At 35.1% G+C, this 22033-nt stretch overlaps 1 protein-coding gene across 3 annotated transcripts in view; it reads left to right on the top strand.

The window, feature by feature from the left end:
* Positions 1-22033, top strand: part of RYR2 (ryanodine receptor 2) — a 718243-nt gene that overhangs the window by 518163 nt on the left and 178047 nt on the right. For all 3 annotated transcript variants that reach the window (XM_087863178.1, XM_087863177.1, XM_087863176.1), the window contains 8 exons: positions 463-568; positions 7499-7642; positions 9259-9532; positions 13882-13996; positions 15515-15647; positions 15856-15959; positions 19584-19719; positions 20263-20449. In XM_087863178.1, the coding sequence (XP_087719304.1) occupies positions 463-568; positions 7499-7642; positions 9259-9532; positions 13882-13996; positions 15515-15647; positions 15856-15959; positions 19584-19719; positions 20263-20449 (1199 nt within the window). The remainder of the gene's footprint in view (positions 1-462; positions 569-7498; positions 7643-9258; positions 9533-13881; positions 13997-15514; positions 15648-15855; positions 15960-19583; positions 19720-20262; positions 20450-22033) is intronic.

Genomic DNA, 22033 nt, shown 5'->3' with positions numbered 1-22033 from the left:
TTGAAGTTTATTTAATTGAACCATTAATGTTAATAAAAGCATAGCTCTCTGTTATATTTTCTATTTGGATTTTTCTTCATCTTTGCTGCTATATCCTTCTCAAAAAGTATTCTTTAAAATAATCCACGAAGTTTAGAAATCAGCAAGAAAAAAAGGAAATCTAGGAGAAGCATAATAAAATATTTTTTAAAAATAATATTAGATTTTAACATACTGTGGAATTGAGAAAAAGGAAGCAAATTATGTGACTATTTTGCAGCAAACTAAGCTTTGTATAGTTTTATTTATTTTTTGGTATTCATTGTATTCAGTTATAATGATTTTTCATATGTTAGGCATGAATTTATGAATACTCAAGGATTTGAATATCTTTGGTTTTTATGATTCTTTTTGCTGTGTCATTCCTGAATTCACTGTTCTTTTGCTCTTGTTCTCCTCTTTCTTGTTTTTCCAAACTTTCAGATCAATATGCTTCTCAATTTTAAGGATGACAAAAGTGAATGTCCATGTCCTGAAGAAATCCGTGACCAACTCTTAGATTTTCATGAAGATTTGATGACACATTGTGGTAAAGTCTTCTTGACTTATAACTCTTATTAGATGTGTTATTTATTTATTTATTTATTTATTGAGAAATAATTATATTGGGAAATAATTGACATACACCACTGTATAAGTTTAAGATGTACATTGTGATTGTTTGATTCACTCATATTGTGAAATGATTACCATAATAGGTTTGGCTAACATCCATCTTCTCATATAGATGCAATAAAAAGAAAAGAAAAGAAGAAGAAATAAAGGCAAAAACTTTTTCCTTGTCAAATACTCTTAGGATTTACCCTCTTAAAAGAACTTTCCTGTATATCATACAGCAGTGTTAGCTACAGTCATCATGCTGTATGTTGCACTCCTAGTACTTATTTAAAGTTTGTAACTTTTCACCACTTTCCTTCAATTCCCTTCTCCCTACTATCAAACTTCTGATGACAACTGTGATCACTTTTTCTCTGAGTTTGTTTGTTTTTAGTTTCCACATATAAGTGAGATCACACAGTATTACTCTTTTCTCTGACTTATTTCTCATAGCATAGTGCCTTCAAGTTCTGCCCGTGTTGTCACAGATAACAGTTCCTTGTTTTTTTGGCTAAATAATATTCCATTGTATGTATATGCCACAACTTCTTTATCCATTCATTTGTCGATGGACACTTAACTTGTTTCCATATCTTGGCTATCATAAATAATGCTGCTGTGAACATGACAATGTAGATACCTTTTTCAAGTTAGTGTTTTAATTTCCTTTGGCTGTTTTCCCAGAAGTGAATTACTGGGTCATATGGTAATTCTATTTTTAAATTTTTTTGAGGATCCTTTATACTATTTTATTTGTTTGTTTTTTGCTGTGTGTTTTGGATATTAAATCCTTATCAGATATGTAGTTTACTTACATTTTTTCCCCATTCCGTGGCTTATCTTTTCACTTTGTTAGTGGTTTCTTTTGTTTTTTATGGAAGCTGTTTAGTTTGATGTAGTCCCATATGTTTATTTTTGCTATGCTGCTTGTGGTTTAGGTGTCTTATCCAAAAAATCATTACCAAAATCCATATCAAGGAGCTTTGTCTTTACATTTTTTCTAAGAGTTTCATGATATCAAGTTGTACATTTAAGTCTTTTATCTATTTTTAGTCAGTTTTTATTAGTGGTTAAGATGTGGGTCCAGTTTCATTCCTTTAAATGTGAAGATCCAATCATCCCAGCACTGTTTACTGAAGACTATCTTTTCTCCATTGGGTATTCTTGGCTCCCTTGTCAACTATTAGTAGACCATATATACTTGGGTTTATTTCTGGGCTCTCAGTTCTTTTCCATTTATCTATTGGTCCATTTTTATGGACCATCTGTTTTGCAGTACCATCTGTTTTGATGACTATAGCTTTACTAGATTAGCTTGTAATCAGGAAGTGTGATACTTCTTACTTTATTCTTTCTCAGGATTTCTTTGGCTATTAGGGAGACTTTGTGATTTCATATAAATTTTAGGAAGGTTTTTTCCTACTTCTTTAAAAAAATGCTATTGGAATTTTGATAGGGATTGCATTGAATCTATAGATAGCTTTTGATAATATTACCATTTTACAATATTAATTCTTTCAAAGCCATTAATAGAGGATGCCTTTCCATGTATTAGTATCCTCTTCTCTTCTTTTCACCAGTCTCTTGTAATTTTTAGGATAGAGATCTTTCACCTCCTTAGTTAAACTTATTCCTAAGTTTTGTATTGTTCTTGATGTTATTGTAAATGAGATCAATTTCTTAATTTCTTTTTCAGAAATTTCATTTTTAGTTTATAAAAATACTACATATTGTTGTATGTTAACTTCATGTCTTGCAACTTTATTGAATTCATTGATTAGGTTTAACAGTTTTTTGGTTGAGATTTTAGGATTTTATATGAATAAAATCATGTTGTCTGCAAATAGAGGGCATTTTTCTTCTTCCTTCTCAATTCAGGAACCTTGTATTTCTTTTTCTTGCTTGATAACTCTAGCTGGGACTTCCAGGAATGGTGAGAGAGTGGATGCCTTTGTCTTGTTCCTGATCTTTGAGGAAAATTTTTCAATCTTTCACCACTGGGAATGATATTAGCTGTGGGCTGATCATATATGGCCTTTGTATGTTGAGATATATTCCTTCTGTGCCTAATTTGTTAAGAATTTTTTCACGAATGGATGTTAAAATTTTTGAGTGCTTTTTCTAAAGTGCCTACTGAGATGACCATATGATTCTTTTCATTAATTCTGTTATTGTGGTGTGTCACATTGATTGGCTCACATATGTTGGACCATCCTAGCATCCCAGTGATAAATCTTGTTTGATCATGGTGAATGATTCTTTTAATATGCTGTTGAATTCAGTTTGCTGGTATTTTATTGAGAAATTTTGCATCTGTGTTCATCAGGGATAGTGGCCTGTGATTTTCTTTTCTAGTAGTGTCCTTTTGCATTTTTGGTATGAGGATAATGCTGTTCTACTAAAGTGATTTGGGGAGTGTTTCCTCCTCTTTGATTTGTTTGGAAGAGTTTGAGAAGAATTGGTGTAATTCTTCTTTAAATGTTTAGTAAAATTCACCAATAAAGCTTTACTTCATTGTGAGATTTTGATTATTGATTCACTCTCCTTACAAATAATTGGTCTAATCAGATTTTCCATTTTTTTCCTTGATAAGTCATATGTTTCTAAGAACTTTCCATTTCTTCTAGGTTGTCCAGTTTGTTTGCTTATAATGTTTATTGTAACCTTTTACAGTCCTTTGAATTTATGTGGTATTTTTCATTTTTTTATTTATAATGTCTCCTTTTTCATTTATAATGTTGTTGATTTGAGTCCTGTCTTTTTTCCCCTTGGTTAGGCTAACTAAAGGTTTGTCAATTTTTTTTTTCCAGAGAACTTAGTTTGGTTAATCTTTTATATTGTTTTTTAAATTTCTATTTCAATAATCTCTGCTCTAACCTTTCTTCTACTTTCGGGCTTTGTTCTTTTTTCCTAGTTTCTTAAGGTGTAGAGTTAGGTCATTTATTTGAGATCTTTCTTTCTTCTTAATGTAGGCATTTATTGCTGTGAACTTCCCTCTTAGAAGTGCTTTAGCTGCACCCATTAATTCTGGCATGTTGTATTTCCAGTTTTGTTTGTCTCAATAAATTCTTTTATTTCCCATTAAATTTCTTCGTGGATTCCTTGGTTGTTAAAGAGAGTGTTGCTTAATTTCTCTGCATCTAAAAATTTTCCAGTTTTCCCATTGTCATTGATTTCTAGTTGCATGCCCTTGTGGTCAGAGAAGATTACTGGTATAATTTCAACCCTCTTGAATTTGCTAAGACTTGTTTTATGGCCTAAGACATATTCTATCCTAGAAAATGTTCCATGTGCACTTGAGAAGAATGTGTATTCTGCTGTTGCTTGATAGAATATTTATATATGTCTGTTAGGTCCATTTGGTCTACAGTGTTGTTAAAATCCACTCTTTCCTTATTGATTCTCTCCTGTATGATCTATTCATTAAGAGTGGGATACTAATGTCCCCAATTATTACTGTACTACTCCTTATTTCCCCTTTTAGTTTTTTTAGTTTTTGCTTTATATGATTAGGTACTCTGGTATTGGATGCATAAATATTTATAATTGTTATATCTTCTTGGTGTATTGATCCCTTTGTCATTATATAATGACCTTTGTCTCTTTTTAACATGTTTAAACTCTATTTTGTCTGATATAAGTATAGCTTCCCCTGTTGTTGTTGTTGTTTTGTTGTTGTTGTTGTTGTTGTGTTGTTTTGTTTGATTACCACTTGCTTGAAATGTCATATTTCATCCCTTTGCTCAGTCTTTGTGTGTCTTTAAGGCTAGTGTGGATCTCTTATTGGTTAGATCTTGTTTTTTTATTCAACTGTTCTATGTCTTATGGTTGGAGAATTTTATCCATTTATACTTAAAGTCATTATATTGATAAGTAAGGACTTACTATGCTATTTTGTTAATTTTTGTTTTGTTTTGTTTTGTTGTGTAGATCTGTTTTTCCTTGTTTCCTATCTTGCTGTATTTTGTGTATGTATGTGTTGATATATTTGTTATGAGTATGCTTTGGCTTCTTTATTGTGTTCTTTTGTATAATTACCGCAAGATTTTCCCTTGTGGTTAACATGAGGTTTACATACAGTATCTTAAAGTTATAACAACCTATTTTAATTCATTTAAAAAAATTTAAACTAGAGTCATGAGTTATAAACCCCTATCACCATATTGCAGAATCTAACTTTGAGTATATGTTTATCATTACCAGTGAGATCTATACTACCTTTTTGTGTATTTACAATGTTAATTAGTGTTCTTTGACATCCATTCAAAGAACTTCCTCTGTCATTCCATGTAATGCACATCTGGTATGAATGAACTTCCTCACCCTCTGTTTGTTGGGAAAAGTCTCTATCCCTCCTCCCTTTTCTGAAGGACAGCTTCACTGGGTATAGAATTCTTGGTTGACAGTTACTTTCTTTCAATATTTTGAATATGTGATCTCATTCTCTCCTGTCTTGAAAAGTTTCTGGGGGTGTCTGGGTGGCTCAGTCATTAAGTGTCTGCCTTCAGCTCAGGTCATGATCCATGGGTCCTGGGATTGAGCCCCATGTCAGGGAGCCTGTTTCTCCCTCTCCCACTCCCCCTGCTTGTGTTCCCTCTCTCGCTGTCTCTCTCTCTCTATTTCTGTCAAATAAAGAAATAAAATCTTAAAAAAAAGTTTCTGATGAGAAATCTGCCAATAGTCTTATGGGAATTCCCTTTAATGTAACTTCTCTCTTTTCTCTTGCTCATTTTTAAAATTCCTTCTTTGCCTTTGCCTTTGCCTTTTGACATCTAATTATAATGTGTCTCAGTGTAGCCCTTTTCAAGTTCGGTACATTTTGGGAGTTATGGGCCTCATCGATCTGCATGTCCATTTCTCTCCCCAGGTTTGGGAAGTTCAGCCATAATTACTTTAAATATACTTTCTGTCCCTTTTTATTTCTTGTTGCCTTCTGGAATTCCCATAATCTGAATATTGTTTTTTTTCCATTGTGTCCCATAATCTCATAGGCCTTCTGCACACTGCACGATTTTCATTGACCTATTCTTCTGGTTGTTGATTCTTTCTTCTGCATGGTTAAGTCTACTTTTGAAACTCTCAATTGAATTGTTCAGTTATTGTATTTTTCAACTCCAGGATTTCTGTTTGTTCATTTTGATTTACTATTTCCTTGTAAAACTTCTTGTTTTGTTTTGAACTATTTTCATAATATTGTTTAGTTGCCAAATGTGTATTTTTCATATATATATATATATATATATATATATATATATATATATATATATATACACACACACACACACACACACACACTGGTACAAAAGCTCATATATATGTAAATAGATTCATAAATATACTTGATGCCTGTTAGGAGTTCATGTAAGAATATTTATTATTCTTAATGGTTAACTGAACCTATTTGGGAAGTCATGACAGGTAGAGAGATCAGAAAGGCTTTAAGACTTGGAGCGCCTGGGTGGTTCAATCATTAAGTGTCTGTCTTCAGCTCAGGGCATGATCCCAGAGTTCTAGGATCAAGCCCTGTATCAGGCTCCCTGCTCCACTAGGAGCCTGCTTCTTCCTCTCCTACTTCCTCTGCTTGTGTTCCCTCTCTCGCTGGCTGTCTCTCTCTCTCTGTCAAATGAATAAATAGAATCTTAAAAGGAGAAAGAAAGAAAGAAAGAAAGAAAGAAAGAAAGAAAGAAAGAAAGAAGAAAGGAAGGAAGGAAGGAAGGAAGGAAGGAAAGAAAGAAAGAAAGAAAGAAAGAAAGAAAGAAAGAAAGAAAGACTTTAAGACCAACTAGGAGATAACCAAAATTTTATTTCTTTTCTCTCTTCTCCTTAGTGGTAGAGAATAGGAAGGGGAAATGGGGACTTGTAACCAGATGCTTTCAGCAGAGAGATGAGTGTTAGGTTGATTTAGTCTAAAGACATTTGATCACAAATAGTTGTATTTAAAGCAGTTGTGGGGCACTTTTTAGGATTGGCTTAGTAAATGCAGCATGTAGCTTTTGAAATTAATTAATGTCTAAGGAAATCCTTTGTTAAGTTTATGTCAGTAGCCCAAATTTATTAAGGGAGAGTCCCCCTCCTTTTGCTCTAAGAACTTTTAAACTAGAATTTATTTGATGTTCTCAATTTGTGGTTGTTTTCCCTTTAAGCAGTGATATGGACAAAGTGTTCCAGTGAAAGAAAATGAATTAACCATCTCTTAAGTGATGTGTAGCACCAATTGCATTATTTTTATTTTATTTTAATGAAGAGAATATAAGCATCATCTTGCATATTAATTCAGCTTATGAATAGAGAGCCACTAAACGAGTGCCAGAAAGTTATATTATCTACTATAAATAAAGGGGTACTCTAAAATGGTAGTATTATTGCTTCAGACATAAAGCATTCTCTGGTTTACGATACTTAATTATGCCTGCTGTCTCTTCTCTCAATTTATTAAAATGACACTGTGATTATTAGAGGCAAATGAGGAGGCTGAAAGTCTGGTAGGGTTTTTTTGCAGGTAAAACTGTAGGTCTAGGAAGATAGCAGCTAAAGGCAGACATGCCTCAGGGTCAGCCTAAGGGTCAGACCAAATAGCAGAATTGATCTTGGCTCCTAAGAGCATCTTTTTGCTGTCTGCTTAGTTTTATATTTTGTGTTGGCTACTAATAGCCCTGGGCCCATTGGAACAGGGGAGAAAGTGAAAGGAGGCCAGTGAGTGGATTTTACCCAAGAGCTGGCGAGCAGGAGTGCTTTACTCAGTGTTGTCAAATGTTTTGGACCATGGCAGCATTGCTTTAAGCTATGAATGGCAAAGGTTGCAAAACCAGAGAATTATTTCTCCTAAATGTATTTTTCTTTCTCTTTGCTTTTCTCATGCTAGGAATTGAGCTGGATGAAGATGGGTCTTTAGATGGAAACAGTGACTTAACAATTCGAGGACGCCTGCTGTCCCTGGTAGAAAAGGTGACATACCTGAAGAAGAAACAAGCTGAGAAACCAGTTGAGAGTGACTCCAAGAAGTCCTGTAAGCAGTACGGAAGGGTGCTGGCAAAGTGATTCTGTGACATTTATTCATCCTTTGAACTAACATCATAGTAGATGAGCCAGTGAGAACATTGAGTTGGAAGCTTCCAAGAATCAGATTCTTAAGTAGACACCTATGCCTGCCAGAAGTAGACAGCTGCATCCAACTGTGCTTGTAGGAAAAGATTGAGAGGTAGCAATATTTATAAGGGTGGGTGGGCTCTCCAGAGCACTACTAATTTAGATATTTGATCAGACTATCAAGAGGAAGTACAAAGGGAGTAATTTAGCTTTCCTGTCTAAATATTATGCCATTGGCTTTCAAATATTCTTGTACTATATTTTGGTTCTGAGATATTTTCTCAACCGTTATGCATTTCTGGTTCATTTTTATCCTATTTAACTGAAGAGTAACAGCTGATACTGTGAAAACAAGCACTGGGACAATGAGTCTCAGATGTGGCACTCATCTAGAAGGGGTTCAAGTAATAGGTTGGTGAGATCCGTCTTACTACCTTACACCTCAGTCCCCATTCATTCTATGATGCAGCACTGGTTTAGGAACAGTTTTTACTGAAAGAAGAAAAATCAACTCATGAAAAATTTTAGGGTTGTTTTTTTTTGGCACTAACTTAAAATGGAAACTCTTTATCCTTACGATGACCTCTAAATTTATTCTTTAGTATCACAGTCAAATTTATTTGAATCAAGTCCTCTTCAAAATGAAAGTTCAAGGTTTCATATGAACCACTTTTTGTTACCATCAGGTTTATGATTTTGACCTATTAGAAATGTCAGCATGGTTTTGAGGCATGCGCAAGTATACTGGCATTTTATCTGCATTTTGGGTTCGGTTAAAATTGGTTGTTTTTGTTTGTGCTTAAATAATGTATAGATTAAGGCAGGGATGAAAATCTGCCAATGTATCAATGATAGGAATTAGTACCTCATTACGTACATGTTGATCACATCAACCCTACTTAGCTTTGATAATTTTGCTATTTATTTTAGGGGTTTGGAAGTTCTGTTGCTTTTATGCATACTACACTGCATGTCACATTGCAAGTAATCTATGTGTAGAATAGTTTTTCACTTTAATACAGCTTCACAATCAAAACATTTTAAGTGACAATTAAGGATCCAAATTATAGTAAAAGTATAATTATGTGAGGTCACTTTTGCAAATGGCTCAAATGAGGAGACAGAAAAGTAGATAATTCCTTGGATGCCCATGACTGACTTTATAAGGATATATGATGTCAAATCTTCTGGGCAGAAAAGAATGGAACAAAGAAAATAAAAGTAAAATAATAGGACAACTTATATTGGTTGCCCTATGGATTGCCAGCAGTAGTTTTGAAAAAGTAGCTATAAATTCTGAACAGCTTAAATTCCTTAATAAGAGTAGTTTTTAAGGAAAAGCTTGTATATATTTATCCTTGCATGTTCATAACTCATTTTTATTGATATATAAAATGTTTAAATTAAGCTTGTTTACCAATTCTGGTATAAATATAGATATTAGTTTGGGACTATGAGAGGCACAGTTGAAATGCCCAACTAATTTGCCTTTTCTTATTATTTTCCTTTTTAAAAAAATCCATAATGACTTTGCAGCCACTCTTCAGCAGTTGATTTCTGAGACCATGGTCCGATGGGCGCAAGAGTCTGTCATTGAAGACCCTGAATTGGTGAGGGCCATGTTTGTGTTGCTCCATCGACAGTATGATGGCATTGGTGGTCTGGTCCGGGCTCTGCCAAAGACCTACACTATCAATGGTGTCTCCGTGGAGGATACCATCAACCTGCTGGCATCTCTTGGTCAGATTCGTTCTCTGCTGAGTGTAAGAATGGGCAAAGAAGAAGAGAAGCTTATGATTCGTGGATTAGGGTAATTTATTTGACTATTACAACCTTTGTCTTATACATGTCTTCTCTCTACTTATTTATCCCAGTAGTTGCACCGTAGGTGTATTAATACAAATCCACTAATTCAATTACAGGCATGCCTCATTTTATTGTTCCTTGCTTTATTGCACTTCGCAGATAGTGTGTTTTTACAAATTGAAGGTTTGTGACTACCTTGCGTTGAGCAAGTCTATCGGCACCACTTTTTTAATGGCATTTGCTCACTTTGTGTCTCTATGAGTCACATGTTAGCAATTCTCACAGTATTTCCAACTTTTTATTATTATCATAACTGTTATGGTGACCTGTGATCAATGGTTATGACTCACTGAACATTCGGGAGATGGTTAGCACTTTTAGTAATAAAGTATTTTTTAATTAAGGTATGTACCTTGATTTTTCAAACATAATACTGTTACACTCTTAGTAGACTATATAGTCTATTGTAAACATAACTTTTCTATGAACTGGAAAACCAAAAAAAATTATTTGATTTGCTTTATTGCAATATTTGCTTTATTACCGTGAGCTGGAACCAAATCTGCCATTTTTGTGAGGCATACATGTATATGATTATTAAATGAGATTGTTGCTTTTCTAGACATTATGTTTTAAAGCTAAATAGAAAAGATGCTCACCAGCAAAACATGACTGATTTTGCAACTAGATGCTAAGGTGGCTATGATATGCAGCACACATTTTAGAGGTTTGTAAAATTAATTTTTCAGTAATGTACAATCATATATAAAAATACAGGTTAATAAAAACACATTAAAGTCCATGCAGAGACAAACACTCACCAGCAGGAAATGATAAGGAATTGTGTCTATATCAACTGGGCCTTGAAAAAAGAATGGGGAAAACAATGCAATTCTTTTGATAGTTCAATGTCATAGGTGTGCCTCATGTGAATTTGGGAATTAATGTTTATATCACATATGTAGTCTACGGATTCCCAAACTGAGAACATAACAATTGGCCCTGGAGGTATACTTTCTCAACTCAACTCACTGGGAAATCTTGGGGGAAAAAACTAAATACTACCAATGGTTAGCTTGCAGTCAAAATTGCAAAGCACATAAGGGAACAATCCTCCATAAGCAAGGATCTGCAGATACAATAAGAGTGGGGTCAGAACACCTGTTTCCAAAACTTCAGATAATACAATACCAGAAAGAGAAAATAAGTTACTATATTTAAAATGGTTAAAAATACAAAGGAATAAATCAGTTCTCCAAAAATAAGGTGTGGAGAAAAGTCCACGAAGATTTGTAAAAGATCCAAATAGTTTCTAGAAATGAAAAATATAATAAATGACATTAAAAAACCATGAATTAAACAAACTGGATGAGGTATAGCTGAAGAGAAAATTAATAAGTTGGATCATAGATCTGACAAAATTACTTAGTACTGTAGCACTGAGAGGTAAAGGTAAGTAAATTTGAAAGAGCAGTTACGAGACCTAAGGGATAATATAAGGCGGCCCAGAATACGGTAAACAGGATTTCTGGAAAAGACAGAATAAATGATTTATGGAATGGGAATATTTCAAGAGCTGTTGTCTTGAGATTTCCACAGTTGATAAAGAGCATGAATTCACAAAATATCCCAAAGCACAAGTACTTCCACATCCTCACCTGGATAGGCTGGCGAAACTGGAATAAAACCAGTGATAAATAGGCTATTTTAAAAGCAAGTTGAAAGAAAAGCTGGAATACTGACAAAACCAACCAACAAACAAACAAACCAACAAAACAAAACAAAACAAAAACTAACAGTATATGGAATTCTCAATGGCAAAACTAGACATCATTCCTCAATGGAATACCACACTCACAAATTCTCATGGAAAATAACCATCAATTTAGAATGTGTTACTCAACTGAGAATGCCCCACCATGACCTTGTGCTTCATGGAGATTTGGAGATGAGGATTTATATCCCATATTTAAGAGTGAGGGCAAAACAAAGATATTTCAGAACATTTACTTACAGTCCATTGAAAGACCTTCTAAAGGCTGTACATTAGAGAAAAGATAATGGAATTCAGAGAGAAAGAATGGGAAGCAGAAGTTTTAGTAATTGCATTATTGGCACATATATGCAGTAATCTAGGAATCATTCATGAGCTTGCGTAGTTTGGGAATATGAAAATAGAAGAACAATGGAAGCTTAAATTAAGCTTTATGATGTCTGCAGGAAAAAAATACCAAAATATAAGGATGTAGAAATCAAATATAAAATGTTGAAATGTGAGATACAATACAAATATTCTGCCAAAAAAGTTGATCTAGTTACATAAATATTAGATAAAGAAGAGAGAATGAAAGAAAGAGAATGAAAGTAACTACTGACATGGATAAAAAAGGATGTAAAGAAACAGTAAAAAGGTTTAAGAAACCTAGAGTTGGCTTTTCAAAAAACTAATGGAATAGAATAACCACTGTTTTCTTTGGTCTAAAAAATAATCCTGTGGGTAAAAAACAAACAATAGAAAGACTCAGTTTGTGTAGTATTATTTATGTACATTCTAAATTCAGAACACAATACTATGTATTGCCCTTGGACCTATTAGGTGTTTGAAATCATTATAATAAGCCTGAAGGTTATATTCCAAAATCGTTATCATATTGCACACTAAAAATAAATATACCAACAGAACAAAATAAGGAGAACAGAAAAGCTTAAACAACAAAAGCAGATTTGGATGTCTTTATAATTGTGTGAGTGTGAATCTTTTTTTTGGATACTAATACTTCAGTCTAACCAAAAAGGGCCTCACATAAGTGATCTTAACCAAATGAGAAAGGAAGCCTTCCAGGAAACGCAGGGCACTTCTCAAATGAATATATAACAGTAATATGTGCTGTTAACAAGTAACTCACTCAAGTGATAAAACTTAAAATGATTTTAAACAAAATAAAAAGTTATGTTTTTGTGGTATTAGAAATATTTCTCAAAGGACACATTTAATAAGTGACAAGCTGCCTACCAGGTGGTAGAATTAGAAATCCACTTAATTTACCTGGAACTAAAGACAAACAAGACTTTTTCAATACAATATTGTCCAAAGTTGGGTCATACAAAAGGATTTGAAATAATGAAAGAACAAATCCTGTGATTACAACTGTGGTTTGAATATTGAAGGTTCTCCTACTACATATGTTGTTGTCTTATGTGAAGGAAAAGGAGGCCTTCCTTCATTCGTTCTTGAACAAAATAGATCAGCCCTATTTTAGTCCTCAGCCCCCATGTCATTTTTTGAGTTGTGCTATCTAAAAACTCTTGTTATTAAAGCAAAGCTAAACTCAATTAAAAGAAAAAACTAAAACCAAAAAAAACAAAGAAGAAGAAGAAATCATCATACAAGAATCATACTGTTTGACCATTTTGATATACCTGGAGTAACTAAAAGTTAGCATATGACCAAATGAAGAGGTGAGTCAACCAAGGAGATGAGAGCTGCAGGGAAAGTTTGTTTTCCTGCAGGCTGTGCATTATAATCTTCTTGTTAAAGCTGTGACAGGAAGTGTTTTGTAGAAAAAAACTCTCATATTGATTTGATTTACGTTTGAATAAAAATCAGCAGAGTTCTTTATTTTTAATGACTACTGAGCATTAATATCCTTAGGAATACCTTTACATACATAGGATAACATGTAATGAAATAATGATAATTTGAAACATTTTGGGTATCATCTGCTGCTGGTTTTTCAAATCAAATGTCTATTTTAATTTGTTGCATTACTTGTACCTGGACTTGATGTGTATTCAGTTTCTCTTTGAGAATATGAGTCCTTTACAAGCAGTTCTCTGGAAAGATAACACAAATGTAGTAAGAAATAATACTACTGTTATTAATCATACAAATACTGAATGTGGTGCTAAAAATATCCTACATGAAAAGCAGATACTTACATATTAAAAATTTACATAGGAATTTTCATAGAATATGGTATAACAGCGATTCATATTTCTATGCTAAAGAAGATTGAACAGATATTTGGATTACATAAAATTAGGAATGATAAGTGTCCACAAATATATTTCATATAGATGAATGTTTACATATGTAGTACATTTCTTGTAACTGAAAAGAACAGATAACTTGTATACTATTTTTGAGAGGCTATCAATATTTTTTGAGGAGAACTCAATTAATTGTTCTTACTAACTTTTGTTTTTATTCACTTTAATCATGATTGCATGTACTTTTCTGTTCATGCCAGTAATTATTTCCAAGATATTTATCAGGGTCTCAGATAAATTTTCATTTAAATTTTTCTCTGCCCTCCGTGCTTCTCCTCACCAAACCTATATTGTCCTTTCTAGGGATATCATGAATAATAAAGTGTTTTACCAGCACCCTAATCTCATGAGGGCCCTTGGGATGCATGAGACGGTGATGGAGGTCATGGTGAATGTCCTTGGAGGTGGAGAGTCCAAGGTAAAGGAAAACCTTTGATTATTAAGATGCCAATGAATATGACTCCTGGAGTACATGCACTGCATATTCTTAATGAGGATTTCTTTAAATCCTCTTAGGAGGACTGTTTTTTAAAGAACACCTTATGCAAAAAAAGAAAAAAACAAAGCAAAGCAAACCTTATAGATTGAGAATTGGATATGCTATTAGTTATTTTTTCCTTTGATATTTATAATAATTTCTGTCTTATGCTGTGTAATTGGCTGTCTCCTAAACTTTTCCTATTTAGTGGTTAGTTAGAAACTTTAAACATTAATACTATACTATTTTTAAATTCTTAATTATATGTTAATATCCATCACATTAAAAGACCAAAACACAAACATGTTCTTCAGACCTAGATATTCCCCTTGATTTAGATGGCAGTTGGTTTCACTCAAGTCCTGATCCCGGCCAAAATTTGAAGATGATGTTCTGGAGCATTTGTTTTAAGACATAAAGTGAATTTTTTAACTGATTTAAAGTTGAAATAAAGTGAAACCTTTCAAACTTTCAGACCTGCAAAACCAAGTGAATAGAGTAATATAACAATTTCATATGAATCAGTATAATTCTATGATCTATGATGTCCAAAACATTTCACTATTTTTTGAAATTTTAAGATGTATTTTTCAAAATATGGAAGAGTTCATATTTCTTTTTTTTTAATTTTATTATGTTAGTCACCATACAGTACATGGTACATCATTAGTTTTTGACGTAGTGTTCCATGATTCATTGTTTGTGTGTAACACCCAGTGCTCCATGCAATATGTGCCCTCCTTAATGCCCGGTTTACCAGTTAGACAGACTTATAAAGATATTTATAAAATATTCTGTTAAGGAGGGATTCCAGGGATCATCTGGGGTATCCTAGAATAAGATTAGATGCTTAGGGGAGATGTATTTGATGGGGTCTAGCATGCAGGCCTTCTGGTCAGGGTGCTCATCATAGCACACAAGTCGTGTGCAAATCAGGAAAGGTGTGACTCCTAGAATCTTAAAAACAACAACATTTATGATAGGAATGCCCTAATGTGGTTTCAGGTATGAAATACAGTATTTCTTACAAAGGGTCTCATTGAACTTTTCCTCTCTTACCTAAATTAAGTATTAGTATCCATTTTATTCCAGTTTTACAGAACTGACTCAATGAGACTAAATATTCTCCCAAGGAAGCACAGCTAATAGTGTTAGTCAGGAGTCACAACCCAGTCTGCCTGATTGCTAAATCAGATTTATGCCACTAGAGATTCAGGGCTGTAGATTAGTTCAGATCACCCCCTTGATGGTAATGAGGTTTCTGAATTAATGCCGGGCTTGATTTTCAGTGGCTCAAGGACTAGATGAGTTGAAATATAGACAATTGAAGGTCTTTGGTATCTGAGGCTTGGCAGACATGGTCCCACATGGATTGACGAGGTGATTGGACCTCAACTTCTGAACTTAGTTTTCTGAAGACCATTTGCTCTCCCAGCTAACTGTATGCTCTTTATGTAGGAAATCACTTTTCCCAAGATGGTGGCCAACTGTTGCCGTTTCCTTTGTTACTTCTGTCGTATAAGTAGGCAGAATCAAAAAGCTATGTTTGATCATCTCAGCTATTTATTGGAGAATAGCAGTGTTGGCCTTGGTAAGTAAATTATGGCTTTTATTTACTCTTTAAGATAAAAAGAGTATACATACTACGTTCAATTTTAAACTTTAATGCAAAGTAATTTTAGATTAATGTAGTATGTGTTGTATTTAGAAATGAAATTTTAAGGGACAGTGTGTTTTTATATGGAATTTGTAGTTGTAGCACAATCCAGGCTTTGTCTCATCTTCGTTTGAATTAACAGCCTCACCAGCTATGAGGGGCTCAACACCACTGGATGTGGCAGCTGCCTCGGTGATGGATAATAACGAACTGGCCTTAGCACTGCGTGAGCCAGATTTGGAAAAGGTAAGCAGCATGCTTGCCCCTTGTGTTTGTGTGAGTTATGCTTGCTTATAGTTGTTTCTCAAGATTATTGATGACGTATAACCATAATAGAGTTATAATTATATTGACACAATTATAATGTATCTTATATATTATAAATGTGTTACATATATTACATAGAACATATAATTGTAAATTACAAAGAACAAGAAATTTGAGATGAAGTGTTTCCTCTGACCACATACATTTGTCTCTGGAAAGGGAATCAACTTTTCTATCTGTATTCTTGTGGGTTTCTCTCCTTTCATGGTATCTGTTGTTACTTTTGCTTTAGTCATACGGTTTAAATTTTTTCAGAGGTTGTTTTAACATCTCAAAGTACATTTTGTATCATGTAGACATATATTCCAATGCAAGGCATCACTAACATACTATGACTCTGAGCTCTAACTAGGCATACATGTTTGCTGGAACATAGATAAATTTCCCCTGTGTTATCATCATAATTGCATTCTAAGTGGTCTTCCTGATCCTTCCCTGCTCCCCTACTTAGCAGCTGGAATGAACCTCTTACAAATATAGTATTAATCCTGTGTCCACAACTCTTCCAGAGATTTCCGATCTCACTTCAAGTAAAAGCTAAAGGCATTGTGATGGCTTCTAACCCATCTGATTTCACATATCCCTCTTATTACCTGCTGTTCTGATCTTTTCTATTTGCTCCAGGCACACTGGTCTCCTTGCTCTTGCGGGGGCTTGCCAGGTATGCTCCTGCCTCAGGGACTTCGTGCTTGCTGTTCCTTCCATCTGCAATATTCTTTCATCAGATGTCTTCATGGCTCTTTTCCTGATGTCCTTCCAGTCATTGATCCAAGTCACATTTTGTTAGCTCTTCATGTCCGTGCCATTTAAAATTGAAACCTCTTCTCTGTTTACTGTCTTGTCTTCTTTGCTGCTTTATTTTCCAACAGTTGAAAAAATATATTTGTGTATTATAGATGGAAATACACATTTTCATATTATTATGTAACATCTATACATTTAAGTATTTTTAAAAATCAACTCCCTGTCATAACATAAGGCCAGTGAGTTCAGGGCATGTTTTTTCTCTATTGTTCACTACTCTGTCCCAGTCTTCGAGAACAGCATTGGCATTGGATAGGTAATCAATGCATAGCTATTGAAGGCAAGAGAAAGTGAGCTCTTTCCCAAACCCTTTTGACTTGCCGGTCATGGATCACAAAGCTTTGTATCTTCGACTAATCTCAGGAGCATTTTTTCTTATATATATTTGAAAATCTTTTTATCTATTTATTGAAATATGGCTGATATTTAAGAAGTTGACAACACCAAACATTTTGGAGGACGTGGAGCAACTGAACTGTTGAGATGAAAAATGGTAGCGTCATGGGGCGCCTAGGTGGCGCACTTGTTAAGCGTCTGCCTTGGGCTCAGGGCGTGATCCCGGTGTTCTGGGATCGAGCCCCGCATCGGGCTCCTCCGCTGGAGACTGCTTCTTCCTCTGCCACTCCCCCTGCTTGTGTTCTGTCTCTCGCTGGCTGTCTCTCTCTCTGTCAAATAAATAAATAAAATCTTAAAAAAAAAAAAGAAAAATGGTAGAGTCAGTTTGCAAAGCAGGTCGGCAGGTTCTTAACAAATTTAACTTAAATTCTTTTTTTTTTTGAGAGAGAGAGCATACTGGGGGAGGGCAGAGGGAGGGGAGAGAGAGAATCCTAAGCAGACTCCATGCTCAATGCAGAGCCTGATGCAGGAAGGGCTTGTTCTCACAACCCTGAGATCATGACCCAAGCCGAGATCAAGAGTGGGACGCTTAACTGGCTGAGTCATACAGGTGCCCCAACTTAATAAATTCTTAGCCAATAAGTTTCTTCACAAAACACATACCTATCATAAACATATACCTAGCCTTCCCACTTGGAGATACTTCCTCAATTGAAATAGGAATGTGTGTCCACACAAAGGCCTGTATGTGAATGTTGGTAACAACGTTATTCATCTTAGCCAAAAACTGGGGACAATTCAAATGTCTATCAACTGATGAACGGATAAGGAAATATGGGCTATTTCCATGTGCAGTGGAGTGCTGTTATTCAGTAAGAAGGAACGGCGTACTACATGGGGTACAATGTGAATGAATCTCAGAATCATTATTCTGAGTGAAAGAAGCCAGCGTAAAAAGAGATATACGGGATGATTGCACATATAAATGTTCTAGAATGCACAAGCTAATTTTTAGTGTTACAAAGCAGCTTGTTAAGGCCTTCGCATGCAGGGGGGGACGGATGGGGCCTGAGGAGTGATGGAAATGTTCTGCATCTTGGCTGCGGTGTGTTTTTACAGATGTATAAATCTCTCAGAGCTCACTGAATTTGTACTTTAATTTTTTATTTCTTTTTTAGAGAAAGAGAGCACGCATGCGCATGCACAAGTGGGGTGGGGGGGAGGGCCAGAAGGAGAGGGAGAAAGAGAAAAACTTATTCAGGTTCCACACTCAGTGCAGAGCGCTTTGTGGGGTTCAGTTTCACAACACTGGGATCATGACCTGAGCTGAAATCAAGAGTCAAATGCTTAACCTAAGACTGAGCCACCCAGGGACCCCAATTTATATTTTAAATTGATGAGTTTATTGTACATAAATTATTCTTAAAGTTGGTACAAAATATTTTTAGCTATATTACTTGTTTTTAAAGCCGGCTTAGCTTGAGCTGGGTGTAACTTGATTGGTAAGTTGCTTGTTTAACAATCTACTACCGTTGATAATAACTTAGGGATTTCTTTTAAAACTGGATCAGTTATGAAATATTGTCAAGGATCAACACTCACATAAAACAATAATTTAAAAGGCAAAGACAGGCAGAAAATTTAATGTGTTAAATTCAGTGATACTTAAAGGTAGTTAATACTACCCGAAATTTTATAGACTGTGAAATCATGGCACAAAATGATCCAGTAAGTCATGCAGGACAGATTTGAGCCCAAGGATATTTGAATCTAAGCTTAGTTTTTTCTATTTCTCTATGTGTTTTCTCAAATATATCCCCCCTCCACATTAAATTGATATCATTTTGGAAGTAAATTCACTTCTCTGAAATATTACTGTATCTCAGATGGGTCTTTCAGTATCTCAGATGGATTTAGGCTTTACACTGGGTCAGAGGTCTTTAGATGCTTTTGAAGTCTATCAAATGCCCTGGTGTTTATAGTACGTGTTTTGTTTTTGTTTTTATGTAAGCTCTACACCCAGTATGGGCTTCAGTCTCATGACCCTGAGATCAAGACTGGCATGCTTTCCTGACAGAGCCAGCCAGGCACCCCAAATATAATGACATTTATAGATAGAAGTTTCAAATTAAATGATATGAAACTTAGGAATATTTTTCTTTCATAGAGTTGGTTCATAAATACTTTTATTGTGATAGCACTTTGTTACGGTTCGTAAATATTCCTTAACTCTAAGGTTTTACTACAGGGAGTTCATGTGGATCGTCATGGGATTAAGCAGAACTTGCAGAACCACATGCATTTTAAACCGACCTATAAGGATATCACTTATCATGTGTAGTGCTCGCATCTAATGACTCCTCACTCACGGGATAACACTTTTGCTTGTCATCTTGTTTGTAGGTAGTTCGATATTTGGCTGGTTGTGGACTGCAGAGCTGCCAGATGCTGGTGTCTAAGGGTTATCCAGACATTGGATGGAATCCAGTTGAAGGAGAGAGATATCTTGACTTTCTCCGATTTGCTGTCTTCTGTAATGGTAGGACTGATCGCTTGGGGTCTTTCTGGTCATGATTAAAACTGCATAAAAATAGATACATTAAAAATGGTATATCCCAGCATTTTCATGAAGTAATTAGAAAAAAAATTGAATATTTAATAATCAGTACTTTTTTTTACAGTAACAATTTAATTTCTGATATGTGCTTCAGTAGTGATGCTTTACCTTTACTATTAAATTAAAATTTTTAGGCAGTTACAAATTCTTGTAAATTTTTATAATTGAGTTCTAATAATAGGTGGGCTTATGGCTTCATTTCCTATAACAAATTAACAAAAATGAATTTTTTCTGCCCCTATAATGCTTTTCTTTACTTTGAAAATTTTAAGTACAAAAGAAGAAACTTACTGTGTCTTGTGCACATAAAACTAGTGATTTGAATTGAATTTTAACTTTATTACTAACTGTGTTCTTTGGTTTTAGTTGTTATACTAATTCATTTATATTTAAAGAAATTATGTGTTTGCTCAGAACGTCCACATAACCAATGTTTGTTTACTCTTGTTCCTCCTTTGATTTTAGGGGAGAGTGTGGAAGAGAACGCTAATGTCGTGGTGAGGTTGCTTATCCGGAGGCCCGAGTGTTTTGGTCCTGCTTTGAGAGGGGAAGGTGGGAACGGTCTGCTCGCAGCCATGGAGGAAGCCATAAAAATAGCTGAGGATCCTTCTCGAGATGGTCCCTCACCAACTAGCGGATCCAGTAAAACACTGTAGGTCTAATATACACACTGTCATTTAAGAGTAATTCATATTCCTTGACTGGAAATTTTACAAAATATGATTTGCCTACTGTCAATTGCAATGTAATTTCTGGTCCTCAGGATTTCTGCCCTTGAAAATAAAATGCATTAGACTTGGAAAAATGGGTGGAATTTGCTGCAGGAATAAGTTGAGTGAAAGAGAGACAACTAAGAAAGACTATATGGATTTAGTAGGGAGAAGTTTAGATTGTAGGATGAGGTGTATTTTGTGAATTTTTCCAGGAGGCTATGGCAAAGGGAGTTATTACAATTAATGGCAGGTGATCCTCTGAAATTGTAGTTAGGTTTTAGTGTGAAGCTAGCTGGAATGAGTTTTCAAGATAATAGTAAGAAAGTAAGACCTTTAGCAAGGGAATGGGGGGTTTAACCAAACTGCTATGGTGGTAAAGTCCAGAAAAGGGGATATTGTCATTCGGAGGAGGAGAATGCTTGGTTAAGGTATTAGGGCAGAGAAGGCAGTCAGTAACTACCTTACATTTCTCCACAATATACATTACTAATACTTGATTCCAGCAGTAGACGTAAGTCAATCCAGGCATGTCACTTTGCAGTTTTTATCTGTGGAGGTGAATGTCCTACTAGCAGGTCATGTCCTATACTACTAATACCACTGGGGAAGATAGAACAGAGAGCTTATTGGAGGCAAATTTCCAAGCAGAGCAGTTCTGAAACTGTCCTTCTTCCATACACAGACTGCACATAGATGTTCTGTCCATGCCAAGGCCACGATGGTTTCAGACTGGGAGGTCCTCCAAGAGCTTGTTACATGTTTGTCAATTAGCCATAGAGGGACTAGGGGACCCTCAGTTTCTCTAAGTAACGGAAAATGTATCAAGAGATCTTTGGCCCAGGACCACAGCAGCGGGTGTGCACAGGAGGGCCCTGGGAGCAGTGTGGCATGCCGGATGATGTTTTCGAGGCCAGGTTGTCACGCTGCAGACTGCTGAGCCCAGCTGAGTCACCAAGGGAGGAAAATAATGGGATCTTCCAAGGCCATTTAGATTTATCTCTTATCTGCAAGATAATGGATAATGGACTCTTTATGTCTTTCTTACAAAGATGCGAGGGAGACAGTTTGGGTATTTTGGGTGGGTGGGTGAGGTAGAGTAGATGGTAAAGAGATAGGTAAGTAAATGATATCACATTTCTGAAGTCCTTTCTCTGGGCCAAGCACTGTCCTGGGTGCCTTACCTATGTTATCTTATAGGACAGATCTTTATCACCCTCTTTCTAAATGTATGCTCTTTACACAGGTAGTCTAAACTTACCAGGTCTTTCCATTAGCTATTTTCTTTGTTAAAACAAAGCTTGTCTGCGTCTAGAAATAAGCAGAATCCATCAAATTAGCAATTCCTCTTTTTCCCTTTTGAAGGACTCTTCATATCAAATTTCTCGCAACTGGTCTTTAAACTCATTTTCCTTTAAAAATGTCCATGTACAAATTAATTGTACATATGAAAAGTAGCAGAAGAGGCAGAACGAGCTATATTAGGGGTCCCTTTCCTCTGAGAAGTATGTAATACATCTGAAATG

This window comes from Ursus americanus, chromosome 6, assembly GCF_024610735.1.
Source record: "Ursus americanus isolate L20-20 chromosome 6, mUrsAme1.1.p, whole genome shotgun sequence".
In the NCBI taxonomy this organism is placed as follows: Eukaryota; Metazoa; Chordata; class Mammalia; order Carnivora; family Ursidae; genus Ursus; species Ursus americanus.
This window is presented reverse-complemented; position numbering and strand designations above follow the sequence as displayed.